General features: G+C 45.2%; 1 protein-coding gene across 1 annotated transcript in view; it reads right to left on the bottom strand.

Moving 5' to 3' along the window:
• Slco2a1 (solute carrier organic anion transporter family member 2A1) overlaps nucleotides 1–14,649 on the bottom strand; it is an 87,317-nt gene extending 72,668 nt beyond the window's left edge. Inside the window, exon 1 of the mRNA XM_076867724.2 lies at nucleotides 14,200–14,649. Within this exon, the coding sequence (XP_076723839.2) occupies nucleotides 14,200–14,295 (96 nt within the window). The 5' untranslated portion in view covers nucleotides 14,296–14,649. The remainder of the gene's footprint in view (nucleotides 1–14,199) is intronic.
• Between the last annotated feature and the right edge of the window lie 425 nt (nucleotides 14,650–15,074).

Here is a 15,074-nt window from a genome sequence, read left to right as displayed (position 1 = left end):
CTCTGAGCCAGCCCTTGAGAGTGGGCACCAAGAAGAGCAGAGAGGACTTCCTGGACAGAATCACCTCCTAATCTTCCCAGAATATGTTCTGAATTCTTGCCTCTCTTCAAGACTTCAAATATTGTTATCTGACTTGGCCTCCATCCTTGGAGAATTGTGAGACTCAAATGCAATAAAAGATACAAAAAGGCAGTGGGAATGGGGACAGTACTGGGAGACATGGTCCTTCCAGACAATCACATCCGCCTGGCTGCAGTCTCAGCAAGGCCAACGTCATTCTAAATGGAGAAAAACTGGAAGCATTCCCTCTAAAAACAGGAACAAGGCAAGGATGTCCTCTTTCACCACTTCTATTCAACATCATCCTTGAAACTCTAGCCAGAACAATTAGGCAAAAGAAAGAAATTAAAGGGATACAAACAGGAAAAGAAGAACTCAAACGATCACTATTTAGGGATGACATGATTCTATATCTAGGAGATCCAAAAAATTCCACCGGAAAACTTCTAGAACTGATAAATGAATTCAGCAAAGTAGCAGGATATAAAATCAATACCCATAAATCAAATGCATTCCTATACATCAGTGATGAATCCACTGAAAGAGAAATTAGGAAAACTACCCCATTCAGAGTAGCCTAAAAAAAAAGCGGGGGGGGGGGGGGAGGAACTCAATCTAACGAAAGAGGTGAAAGACCTCTACAATGAAAACTATAGAACATTAAAGAAAGAAACTGAAGAAAACCCCAGAAGATGGAAGTATCTCCCATGCTCCTGGATAGGCAGAATTAACATTGTCAAAATGGCCATACTACCAAAAGTGTTATACAGATTTAATGCAATTCCTATTAAAGTCCCAATGATATTCATCATAGAATTAGCAAAGGCAATCATGAAATTTATTTGGAAAAATAAGTGACCCAGAATAGCTAAAGCAATCCTTAGCCAGAAAAGTGAAGCAGGAGGCATCACAATACCAGACCTCAAACTATACTACAGAGCTACAGTAACAAAAATGGCATAGTATTGGCACCAAAATAGACCTGTAGACCAATAGTACAGAATAGAGGACACAGACAAACCCACATAAATACAGTTTTGTCATACTAGACAAAGGTGCCAAAAACATTCACTGAAGAAAAGATAGCCTATTCAAGAAATGGTGCTGGGAAACTGAAAATCCATGTGTAGCAAAATAGAATTAAACCCCTATCTGTCACCCTGCACAAAAATCAACTCAAAGTGGATCAAATACTTAGGCACTAGAACAGAGACCCTGTGCCTAATAGAAGAAAACATAGGCCCGAATCTTCACCATGTTGGCCTAGGATCTGACTTCCTTAACAAGACTCATAAAGTGCAAGTAGTAAAATCAGGAATCAATAAATGGCATGGATTCAAATTTAAAAAAAAGCTTCTTCTCAGCAAAAGAAATGATCAATAACGTGAGGAGAAAGCCTACAGAGAAAATCTTTACCACATGCACCTCTGATAAAGCATTAATCTGTAGGATGTATAAAGAACTCAAAAACTTTAACACCAAAAAACCAAATAGCCCAATCAATAAATAGGCTAAGGAACTGAACAGACACTTCACAGAAGAAATATAATCGATCAACAAATATATGAAAAATGTTCAGCATCTCTAGCAATTAGAGAAATGCAAATCAAAACTAAGATTTCATCTCACTCCTGTCAGAGTGGCAATCATCAAGAATACAGGCAACAATAAATGTTGGTGAGGATGTGGGGGAAAAGGTAGACTCCTACATTGCTGGTAGGACTGCAAATTGGTGCAACCACTATGGAAAGCAGTATGGAGATTCCTCAGAAAACTTGGAATGGAACCACCATTTGACCCAGCTATCCCACTCCTTGGTTTATACCCAAAGGAATTAAAATCATCATACTACAGTAATGCAGCCACATCAATGTTTATAGCAGCTCAATTCACAATAGCTAAACTGTGGAACCAACCTAGGTGTCCCTCAATAGATGAATGGATAAAGAAAATGTGGTATATATACTAATAGAATACTACTCAGATTTAAAGAAGAGAGAAATTATGGCATTTGCCAGTAAATGGATGGAGTTGGAGAATAACATACAAACAAAATAAGCCAATCCCACGAAACCAAAGGCCAAATGTTTTCTTTAATATGCGGATGCTAATTCACGATAAGTACATAAATGAATTCTACTGTCATGTGTAACTCTGCTGAGAGCCATAGCCAAGTAGGAATGAGGCATGGCATTTTTGGTTGAAAGGTGACACCAGCAAGCCATTGAGATGATAATGATGATGTTAAGATGTGCATTCAATTGGAGATTAGACCCCTGCTGTCTGCCTTGCCCTGCTACTTTGGAGCTCCTGCGGGACTCCCTTGGTTGGGGAAGTGCATTCGCAGGAGTTTTGGAAATAAAGTTTGTTCCTGCTTGAGTGGCTCGTGATTTTGTGCCCAGCCAGACTGTGGCATAACTAGTTAAAATAAATTTAAAAATTAATTTTAAAAAGGGTTTTAACTATTATTATCTTTGTCTCCATCCTTGGAGAACTGTGAGATTCAAATGCAATAATAGATTCAAAAAGGCTGTGGGAATGGTGACAATACTGGGAAACATGGTCCTTGCAGACAATCACATCCGCCTGGCTGCAGTCTCAGCTGCATCATCTTTGGCCTATCCTTAGGGACCAGAGGGTAATGCAATGACATTGCATTTCATATACCACAATTAAGATGGCCAGGTGTACCTGGTAGAGGAGGGTGGCTGTCACCATAGACTTTAGGACTTCTCAATTGACAGTTTTTTCCTGAGTTTAATACAGGACATATTTACTGTAGGAAAAAATGGAGAATGTAGAAATCCACAAAGAAGAAAAATGAAGCTGTCTTTCCACGCAGAGAGACTCATCACTATCCAGATATACCCCCTTCAAGTCTTCCTGCTTTACATGTTAATAACTTAAAAACTTTTGGATCACCTCTACATATGGTCGGTCGTCCATAATTCTTCCTCTCACTTCACAGTAGAGGATGGACTCTTCTCCAAAGTTTAAACTATTTTCAGCAAAACTTTAAAAAATGATTTGTAAATACTCTGTAGATAGACATCCTGTGATTGATTGGATGATTCTCCAATTGCTACATATACAAACCCTTTCCTCCTTCAATGTATCTGAGCAGATGAGTTACATGATAAGATACAGTGTAGCTGACCAGTTCCCACTCATTCTTTCATTTAGAAATCAAGTGTTTCTAAGCTCAAGGTTGCCCACACCCACATCAGTGCTAAATGCTGGCAGCTGCTCAGCTGAAGTGGGGGTCTAGGCCCAAAATCAGGGGTAAGGGACTGTGCACCAAGAAAGGAAACTGAGGATTGAAGACTTGCAAGACTACCATTGCCAAATTTGGCTTGGAAAACACAACAAGAAATAGAAATAGGCAACTCTGCTGTGTCTGTCAGTATGTGGCAACGCTCTGGCTCGGGGTTTATGGTGAAGTACAAAAGCAAACATAGTGGAAAAAAATCTTGAGTCGGTGTCACCCGGAGAGCCCCACAGTAATGTGGCAATGCCCAGAGGCTGCCTCCCAATTTGTTCCCTTATAAAATGTGGATAATAAGTACCTCACAGCACTGGGAGAGGGGCTTAGTCAGGTAGTGTTTCTGAAAGGACCTAACCTTGCCCAAAGTATGTCACTAAATTTTCACATAGTGGATGCTTCCAAGCAGGAGGGCTCAAATGTATTCACAACTAAATATCCATAAACCCCTTTGTATGTTTCCCCATGCATATGGGTCCTAATAAAATAGATCCACATGGGGGATGATATCTCAGAAAATTATAAAGGCCACTCAGAATGTGCTGATTCTCAGGGTGGGAATCCTGAATATATGTGATTTAAAGACAACCCCAAACTGGGGTGACTAATGCCCATCTCCTGGTAAATTTTACATGTTTACACATGGTTGGGCCCTCTGGCAATGAAACCAAGACATATGGTCCACTTCTCTTCTTCCTCCAGAGGGCCATTGTCGGTCTAGAGGCTGGACTCGATGACTGATCCATGGCTTCTCTGGGCTTGTTGTGAACACTCCGTGAAAGCTTCCAAAGTTGGGAAGGAGTAAGAGCTGGGGTGTGAGAACAGAGGGATGTGGAGTGAGAAGGAAGAGAGTGAGAGATGGAAAGAGCAGGTCTTAGAGATGGTGAGGGCATCACAAATTTGCAGGGCCTGGTGGGCTCTGGGTCCCCATCATAAGATGTGCCACTTCATAGCAGCTGTCCCCAAGCCTGAGGCACCCACATGAGTAGTGATGGAGCTTTTTGCAGAGATAAGACAAGCAATGAAACCTTTGTGATCGGGGACAACAGGAGTCAGGGGTCACACTGCACTCACCCCAGCCATGCCCACCTTCACAGCCTGGTCTGGCTTTCAGAAGAGCATGGCTCAAGCCACCTGGATTTCTGTTTCAACCCTGCTAAGCAGTCCCCAGTTAGAGGAGCTCTGGGACAGGGGAGACCTTCCTAGTGGAGACAGGAAGGTGAGGGGTTCTGCCAGCTTCGCTCCGAGAGGGATACACACAGAAGGACAGGCACAGATTTCAGTTCGATATAGGTCTGCTTGGTGAGGTAGTGTGATGTCCCCATCCCTGGAGCTATGTGACCAGAGGTGGGACTTCAAGACATTTCTGCATCTTGGAGCACATGAGCTCTTTTCTCATGGTCAATTCTGAAATTCAATAATTCCTGACACCAGGAAGCACCATCTTTCTGTAGCTTGATTTTTGTCATCATTTGTATAGATTCTGTGCAGGGAGAAGTTTCAAAAGGCCATAAAACCATAAAAACCATGACCAACAATGAAGGAAAGCTGAGGAGGAGGAGGAGGAGGAGGAGGAGGAGGAGGAGGAGGAGGAGGAGGAGGACAGAAACAAGACAGAGAACCCAGCCTTGCCACTCTGCAAGAGCCCAACTCTGCCTCCCAGCCCCACCTCCCAGCCCCACCCATCTGCTCTCAGGAAGCTACCCCTTTCTGCCTCCCTGAATCCCTGAGGTTCATTTTCATCTTGGTCACCATCTCTGACCCTCCTGGATGCCTTTCAGGGGGCAGGAGTTTGTTCTTATAAAATGTCTTAGCAAGAGCAGCAACAAGGTAACTACTTGTTCCAATTTTCTTAGAACATTCCAACTTTTTTTTTTTTTTTTTTTTTTTTTGGTATCAGGCATTGATCTCAGGGGCATTCGACCACTGAGCCACATCCCCAGCTCTATTTTGTATTTTATTTAGAGACAGAGTCTCACTGAGTTGCTTAGTGCCTCATTGTTGCTGAGGCTGGCTTTGAACTCGTGATCCTCCTGTCTCAGGCTCCCAAACTGCTGGGATTACAGGCGTGTGCCACTATACCCTGTGAACATTCCCAATCTTAAAGCTGAGAGTCCTGGGTCCCTGAAACCCACTCAGTGCTGGGCAAATGGAGAAGCTGATTACCCTGGGAGGCTGGGAACTTGGCAGGTAATTGTTTCTTGGAAACCTGGAAGCCTCTTAGGGAGGCTGGGGGAAAAAGTGCAACACACATCATAAAGCGCCTGACCTACAGACACTCAATAAATTTTCAGTGACTGAGCAAAACCCAGGCTCCTACACCAGCACTCAGCTCCCAGCTTTCCCTCAACTGCACTGTGAACCAAAGCGAAAGCATCAAGTTGCAAAAGCGCCTGGAGCCCAAGTGAGGAGTGACTTATAAAATAGTCTGAGAAAGTGATCAGTTTAATCCCATCCCGGGATCTCTGGCAGTCTGAGGGCAGGAGGAGCGGGACTCTGGAAGCCTGTTGTTCTCTCTACCACTGCCCCTTTCCCCAGGCCCAAAGGGGCCTCACTGTGTTCCCCTAGCTGGGCTCCTCTCCTGAAGTCCCATAGCGCTCAGCCCAGGAACTTTAGGACACCACGCCCCACACATCTGTCCCTTCAAACTGTCTAGGTGCCAGTCCCTCTGCACCCAACAAGTTAGCTGGGTGCACTCACCAGATCAACTAGTTCTGACTTGACATCTGCCTGTGTTGCCTCCCAAACTTGGTACACTCCCCCTGGGAGTCCGCATTTGGGAGACATGAGTTAGACGTGGCACAGCTTCCTGGAGCATCAAGGTTACCCCAAGATTTGGGGGAAATACTTTTATTGGAAATAGATGATTGTGGAGCAGAAGAATATATAATTCAGTTGAGTTTCAGACAAAAAATATAAAAATATATCTACAAAATGTCATGCTCAGGGTTAGGCCACATCCCAAGATATCTTCTAGAATTCAGGGCCTTTTATTACAAATGCTAGCTCAACATAGTCCCCTCTGATGACAACTGCATTCTAACTGAGGCCCCTGGTGGTCCACAGCAGCATCTCCCAGAGGTGCTGATGGAACAGTCTGCAGTATGGAAAGCAGCGTTGGGTAAGCAACACGGAACTTGCCAGCAGACTCCCAGATTTCTCCAGGGCTCAGATACACAGTCTCTGACAAGGGGATAGCTGGCCACGTTTCTAGAAGTGAGGGATGCTGCTGATCAAACTGAGTGCCCCCAAAGTTCCCAAGTCCAAGGTTGCTGCTCCTGGCTATGCCCCCAGGCTGAGCCCAAGACTCCCTGAGAACCTCCTAAGCATTCACCTCCAGTGATCCAAGATCCTGGGAAGATGGGCCCTGGAAGAAGGCCGCTCAGAGACTTCTGCTTGGCTTTCATTTCCTGCCCGTGAGCACATATTAATCCATCCCAAACAATAAGGCACACCCAGAAAATCAAGGTCCTCTAACCCAAGTGAGCTGGGGATTGATCAAGGACAACCTGGCGGCTTCTGCCAGGTTTCATAACAGTTCCCAGCAAAGATCAGACTCAGCTGGCCCCGTTCCTAGTCTCATCTCAATCAGTGATTTAAGAGCATGAGATGAGAATCTGAGGATGGAAAAGAAAGTCCAAGATCACAAAGTTCAGGTCCAAATGGTCAAGGATGAGAGGATACAGAAAGGGACGGGGGAGGGAGATGACCCAGGTGCAAATTCCTGCTTTGCCAGTTACTGGATATGTGGCCTTGAATCAACCTTGGTTTCCCCAACTGTGAGATGAAGATGTTGCTACCTCGAATGCAGGGCTATCGTTGAGATTAGAAGAAAAAAAAAAATCAGAAACAAATCTAAGATCAAGTTCAAGAGAAAGGATATACTGATCAGCTAAAACCAGAAGAAAAACTGGAGCATAAATACACAAGATCCTACACTGTTACCAAAAGTGAGCTTTGTTTTAGAAAGTAAAGTAAGCTTGGATTTTAGGAAGATTCCCGAGACCTTTATAAAAGTCAAAGTAGAAGGGAAACCGAATGGGTTATAAAATTTGGCAGCCATAAGCTAAACACATATAATTGCAGGATAAAGCCAAGCTTTCTCCCAGCTTCGAAACTTGATCCATACCTACAAAAAAATCAAGACAAAGCAGGCTTGGTGGCACATGCCTCTGATTCCAGTAGCTTAGGAGAATGAGGCAAGAGGACTGCAAGTTCAAAGCCAGCCTCAGCAACTTAGCAAGCTTCCAAACAACTTAAAAAGACCTTGTCTCAAAACAAAATAAATAAGTAAATAAAAATGGCTAGGGATGTAGCTCAGGGGTTGAGTGCCCTGAGTTCAAACCCCAGTACCAAAACCAAAACACAACATCAAGCAAGAAAGCTATTCACACAGATCAATGGAACAGAATAGGAAACCCGGGATAGACCTGCACAAGTATGGTCAACTGATTTTTAATGGTGAGTTTTTTGTTTTGTTTTTTTGTTGTTGATGGTGCTGGTTATTGAACCTAGGGCTTCACCCATATTAGGCAAGCACTCTACCACTGAGCTACATCCCCAGTCTACCAACTGATTTTTGACAAAATGCAAAGGCAAATCACTAAAATAAAGATAGTCTTTTTAGTAAATGGTGGAGGAACAACTGGCCTGCAGTAGCTCTCTCCACCCCCCAAAAGAAGAACTTTAACCTAAACCTCACACCTATAAAAAAAATTAACTCGAAATAGAACACAGATTTAAATGTAAAATTAGAAAAGTAAATTTTAGGAGAAAATACAGGAAAAAGCACTCAGAAACTAAGATTTAGTGAAGAGTCCTTAGCCCTCAAAAGCAAGATCCAGAAAACTAAAAGGTTGATAAATTAGAATTCATCAAATTAAACATTTTATTTCTATAAAATACTTGGTTAAGATGATAAAAAATAATCTACAAACTAGAAGAAAATATTTGCAAACCACATACCCAACAAAGGACTTGGATCTAATATATATGGAGAGAACTTTCAAAGCTCTACAGAAAAAAAAAATCCAATTTGAAAATGGACAAAATGGGGCTGGGGCTATAGCTCAGTGGCAGAGCACTTGCTTTGCATGTATGAGGCACTGGGTTCAATCCTCAGCACCACTTATAAAAATAAATATATAAATTTATAAAAATAAATAAATAAAGATATTATGTCCAGCTACCACTAAAAAAAATATTTTAAAAAGAAAAGAAATGGACAAAATACATGAACAGACATTTCAATGAAGAAGAGATACAAATGGAAATTCATATAAGATGTTCTGTTATTAGCCATGAGGGAAATGAAAAAATTAAGATCATGATATGATGTCATTACACGTTTATTAAAATAGCTAAAATAAAAAGTAGTGACAACATCTAATGCTGACAAGGCCCAAAGTAGCTGGAATTCTCACACATTGCTGGTGCAAATCTCAAAAACAATTTGGCAGATTTGTAAAACAGCTCAGCCTGCAACTACCGTCTGACCCACCAACACACTCCTGGGCATTTACCCTAGAGAAATGAATATTTCTATCCACACAAAAACCTGTACATAGTTGTTCATCGAAGACTAATTTGTAATAGTCCCCAACTAGAAACAACCCAAATGTTCTTCAATGAGTGAACATTTAAACAAACTATGGTACATCTATACCATAGAATACAACTCAGCAATAAGAAGGAACAAATTCTTTATATGTGCAACAATTGGGATAGATTTCCAAGACATTGTGCCAAATGAAAAAAAAGCTAATCTCAAAATGTCATGACTTGTATGATTCCCTTTATGTAACATTCTAGAGATGACTAAATTACAGAGATGGGGAAAAAAAATTCATGGTTGCCAGGAGTTGCCATTCAGTAGTCAGAAGAGGAATGGATGTGACTCTAAATGGGTTAACGTAAGAGAACCCTTTGTGGTGGCTTCAAGCAGTGAACCAGTGGTTACAAGAACTGACACAAGTGATAAAATGGCATAGAACTGTACACACATGATAGCAATGTCAATTTCCTGATGTTGATTATACAGTTATTGTAGTTATATAAGATGGAACCACCAAGAGAAGCTGGGTGAAGGATTCCCAAGACCTTTAAGTACTATTTTCCTGTGAATCTATAATTGTTCCAAACTTGTTAAGGTTAGGATCTGGAACGTCCCTCAAAAGCTCATGTGTTGAAAGCTCGGTCCTCAGTGCAGCAACGTTCAGAGGTAGGGCTTCTGGATCATGAAGGCTCTGACCTCATCAATGTATTAACCTATTGAGGGATTCACAGCTCACGGACAATTGGGAGGGGATGGAAATTGTAGGAAGTATAATTTGGTTGGAAGGAGGGGTCCTTGGGGTCATGCCCTCAGGTATTTTGTCATAGCAAGAAAAGCTAACAGAAAAATAAATAAATAAATAAATAAATAAATAAATAAATAAATAAATAAAATTTAAAAAGACTCAAAATAAACCAAGTTTTGTCTTATATTAAGAACTCAACTGACTTTCTCCCATGATCCCTTATAGGAGAGTCCCCAAGTACCATGGTGATAGCCATCTGTGTGGATCCCGTGGGATATGGACAATGGAAACCCACACACCTATTTCTTCATGTCATTCTCCAAAAGAAACTGAGGACGGAATGGCCATATAAAGATCAATGAACCTAAGAATGTCAGAACAGGGGTCTCTGAAGGACCTTTTCACTCCCGGAATATCTCTGGCTTCTCAGGTCCACTGTCCCTGCTCTCATGCTTTGGCATATAAACTGGAGCTCTGAGCAGGCCAGTGCCTCCAAGGCAGAAAAGAAGCTCAGGTGAGGTCCAGATGTGGTTGAAAGCATGGCGCAGGATAAAACCTAGCAGAGGCTGCAAAGAGAGAGACTGAGGAATGGGTGAGGCCATATAAACGATAATGACTTCTGGCCGAGCAAAACCAAAGAAGGCAAGGGGAGGCCAGACTTCCATCCTAACACCCCATCCTGGGTCTCCCAGAATGGAAAAAAAAAAAAAAAAAAAAAGGTAGTCACTATCATGAACAGAAGAGAACAATCAGGAAGAGATGAGCCATCCGGGCCGTGGAAGGCAAGTCACTCCCCAGTTTGTTCTGTGTCAGCATCACTAGAGAGGAAATAAAAGCCAAGAAGGGTTTTAAGCATCACCCAGGAGAAGGTCTGAGTGACCTGTGACGCCCTGACCCCAACAGTTCACGTTGTTCCCCACCAGAAGCAGTGCCCAAGGGTGGCCTCTCAGGGGGACAGATTCCTGAGAGCTAAAGGGTGCTATCTTTTTTTTTTTTTTTAAGAGAGAAAGAGAAAGAGAGATAATTTTAATATTTATTTTTCAGTTTTCAGCGGACACAACATCTTTGTTTGTATGTGGTGCTGAGGATCAAACCCGGGCCGCACGCATGCCAGGCGAGTGCGCTACCGCCTGAGCCACATCCCCATCTTAAACCTTAGAGGAATCCACCCCCTGGGGAGGACTGGGGGATCTTAATTCAGAAAGTCAGAGAAGGAATTCTTTGGCCCTGAAGAGTCGATTGAGAGTGTTTTCCGGAGCATGAATCAGGTTGCTGGGATAGAGTCTTTTGTTCTAGAAACTGAGAAGTTAAAGCCCCAAATGCCTCCCTGGGATTGAGAATGGAAGGCCTCAGAGTGTGGCCTGGACACAAGCCAGGACCAAGTACACTCCCCCAATTTTTGGTTCTCCCAGGTTAGAGGTTACCAGGGCTGCTGGGGCCACGCTAGAAGCTTGCCTTCTTCCCACTGTTCTTCCTCACCCTTCACCCCCAGTGAAACGGACCCCACCCCACCAAGTATATATGATTTCACTACACTGGAGCCGTAGGCAGCAGCGATCCAATGACCACTCCCACTATAAGATAACCTCAGTTTGGCCCCCAAAGAAAGCTTCATTTTAAGGAAAAACAGATCTTTTGAGGCTGCCAGGATAAGTTAGCCACAAAGTCTCCCTTCTACCAACACCCGCCCCCACCCCCATAATCGCTGAATGGACCTGTTTTTAATTTAGAGTTCTGGGCGCTGGACTACTCCCTCCAACAGTGATTCTCCAGCAGGTCCTGAACTTCCTAAGAATCCCGAAAGTCAGAGGTCAGAGACCGTCTCTAAATTAAATACCAGGATATTTACTGCTGCAGGAGAGTCTAAAAAAAAAAAATGGACCCTAAGAGTCGCCAGGCTGTTTGGATGTGAAGAATGATGAGTGAAAGAGTAGAAACCAGCGAGCCACTGGGAGCACACATCCTGCAGCCACCGCAGCTCCCCTGGGTCACAGCTGGGACTTGTGTGTCACCAGAGCCTGAAGAAAGCCCTCATAACTGAAACCCATGGAATCCCCACCTGCTAAACCAGCTGATGAGAGGGCTGGATGGTACAGTGGTTAGAGTCCATGTCTCTCTACACTCCATCCCTTGCTGGTTATATGTCCACACATGGACATGGGGGGGTCTCCTACCAAAGCCTTATTTTCCTCATTATTAAAGGGGACAATAGTTCACTTGATGGAGTTGTAAAGAGGACAAAATATGGGTACAATATTTCTGTAGATCCTGGTATATTCATATAGCTCAATTGTGGTTAGCTACTCTTAATATTATTTTGGACATTATCATTATTATTAATTATAGTTTTTCTTCACTAATAATTCCATAATGGAATTGATAGAACAAAATTTCCAAAATGGTATTTGAACATACAGTTCTGTTTGTTGAAGGAAGAAGCCATGTCGGATTGACCAAGCCCACTTCCTATGCCTCATCCTGGTTAATCCTTACTGAGCTGACTCCCAACATGGGCATTGTTCATTTTATCCACTTTTCAAGGTAAGGACCCTGAGGATCAGGAAAGGTGAGAAATGCTTCCTTCCCTATGTCACACAGTTAGTAGGTGATTGATATGGGGTTTCTCAGGAATGTCCACAAGACCAAGAGGTTAGTCTGTCCTAGGAAAATGACAGATCCTCAAGTTGAGCGTCCCCTTTCCTTTCCATATCTCAAGGCATGTGCAGCCCAAATCCTACTGAGAAAGTGCAAAGCCATCGCCCAACCTCTCACTTGGAGGAAGAAATTTCCCCTCAAATAGCAAAGCCCTGGATTACTTATTACTGTTCCGGGAGGGACACTTAACTAATCTGGGATTCCAGATTCCAGATTTCCATAGTTTTAGGCTCCTGAGTGAAGCTCAGTTGAGATTTTTCCAAATTCTGATCTTAAAACTGTTATTCATCCAAAGAGGTGATGATTAAGAGAATCTGGTTGTTGGAACTGGTGAAAACCTCTTAACTGATGAGTCTTTAACTCCCTCAGGGGGCCAATTGGCCTGAGCTCAGAGTTCAGGCCTCAGGCACAAATAATCAGCATGTGAGAAGTTATCTTATTCTTACAGATCTTCAAAGAAATTGCTGCCATAAACTGTTTTAGGGACTAGGGCAGGCCAAGCCTTATCCCTTCTCACCCTCACTGTCAGGAATCTGTGCTGGATTTACCACCATTCCTGGGGGTAAAGGAGTTAGATTTCCTGTACCCTGTTTCCTGCCACGGCTCCACTCCTTTCAGACTACCCAACCCCGACCCCGGCTCTTTCCTTCCAATTCCTAATTTTAAGATAGCAAACTTTCCACAATTCTCAGCTGAAACTTCTCCAGAACACTTGGAAATGGTGAAATGGAAATTGCACACAGTGTTCTATGCAGGTTTGGCCAAAAGGTGAGGTTTGAGATTATTTTAAATTATTTCAAAATTTCTGTCTTATTTATATTACACCATGAGATCAATTTAACCTTTATTATTGTGGTGCGGGAAAGAACAGAAACAGGATTGGGGAATTCCCCTGGAAACAATCTAAGTACATGTATGTAGGTGGGATCCCCTCTGACCTCCAGATCTGTTTCTGTTAGATATATGTAACCAGTCCACAGAGAGTCCCAACCTGCCTTTGTGAGATCTGAGTTCCCCTATCTGCACCACTGGAGGCTTTACCCATTTCCATCTGATTGTATGATCGTGGGAAACAACCTAATGTCTCTGTGCCATAATCTCTACCCTGACCCCAATATGCCCTCAAGAGACTCTGAAGTCTTCCACTTCCTCATAGGGAAGCTTCCCTCTATCAGGAAGTCCCCAAAGAACTTGAGTGTGGATTCAACCACTCTAGGTCCTCCTGGACTTGTGAGAGAGTAGAAAGTGTTTCTGACTCTTGGCGAAGAAAGTGTTGTCATTCTAAGAGCTGCCAACACCCCCATTTTCTCTTCCCTGTGGCCCCATAACTTGCTGGCCAGAGGCACCTGCTCTGATCTTTCTGACCACTAGGGCCACTGATTTTCAGACCAGGAAAGCTGGTCCTAGGAGAAGGGTTGGTTGCTGCAGCCAGGTAGCACGGTCCCTGCCAGCGTTGGCAGAAGTTGAAAGCCCTGGGGAAGAACATCTTCTGCCACCAGGACCAGGAGTGCTCTGATCCGGCACCCAGCCCATCCCCACAAGGCCCCACTGGGCACCTCCAAGCCCGTCTAATGAACGAAGTTAACTGTCTGCGGGAGACAGTGCTCCTCCAGATATTCTTTTGCAAAGATGGCAATCTTTCACTGCCGTATCTCTATACAGTTGTCTCAAACAAACAACAACAGGTACTTCCGATGTCCTGTTTCTTAGCCTGATGCGGGCATGTGAATACGCGCACACTCACACACGATCGCGCGCGCGGCGGGTCCAGGTGCGCCCTGGCCCGTAACGCCAAGCGCCAGGGATGCGACCTGGAATAGTGGCCCTGGGGGCAAAGGAGGGAGTCGGAGCACCCTGCACCCCCCTAGCCTTCGACAGCACCGACGCCGGCGCCTCGCGGGACTGTCTGCGGACTCTGCTCACCTTGATGTTGCCAAAGACGGAGCGGGGACAGCGGCCGGCTCCGCCCGAGGAGGCGCTGCTGCCCTGGCGCGCGCCGGGCTTGGGCAAGAGCCCCATGGTGACGGGGCGGCGGGCCGGGCTGCAGAGCGACACGGGGGTGGCGTCCCCTACCGCCCGGCCGGGGCGGTGGTTGCAGGCTCCGGGCTCTGGGTGGAGAGAGACCGCGCGGGCTGGTGGAGCCGGACGGGTCGATGGCGAGCTTGGGGGCGCTGACCTTAGGAGGCGCGCGGCGCGGAGACTGAGCGAGAGAGTGCGCGCCCAGAAGTTTTTATAAGTGGCCGCCGCCGCCGCCGTCGTCGCCGATGATGAAACGCGCTCTCCCTCCTCCCTCTCTTCCTCCGGTGTCCAAAGCGCAGCAAGCCCCCGCCCCCCGGCGCCGCCGCCGTCGCCTCCTTAGACAGGTGTCTTCGGGACGCGGGAGTCGGTGCTGCCTAAGCCCAGGAGGCTCTGGGTACGCCGGGGCTCGACCTCGGCTCGGACCCGCGAGGCTTCACGGTCCCGGGAGAAGGTCCCGCCTGCTGGGAGGGGTGGGGGAAGGAGGGAGTTAGTGGCAGGAGGGACGGAAGGCTGTAGGCGGGTAGGGGGATGCCTGGGAAAAGGTGGGTGCGGCCGGTGCGGGCAGGTGACTACAGGGGATCTTGAAAGGAATGTGCACAGCCAGCGGGTGGAAGGGGCAGTAGCGTCCAAGGGGCGCTGGGGTGGGGACAGCAGGAGCAAGGTGGGGGAGGGAGCCCGGGGTTCCTGGAGAGGTGAGCCCCGGCTCCCCGCCCGCCCGCCCGCCCGCCCGACGCACTTGGGAAGATTTACGCAGCCAGTCTCTGCTTGTTTGCACTCGC

Source organism: Callospermophilus lateralis, chromosome 10 (assembly GCF_048772815.1).
Source record: "Callospermophilus lateralis isolate mCalLat2 chromosome 10, mCalLat2.hap1, whole genome shotgun sequence".
Lineage (NCBI taxonomy): Eukaryota > Metazoa > Chordata > Mammalia > Rodentia > Sciuridae > Callospermophilus > Callospermophilus lateralis.
Note: the sequence above shows the minus strand (reverse complement) of the source record. Positions and strands in the feature narration are given on the sequence as shown.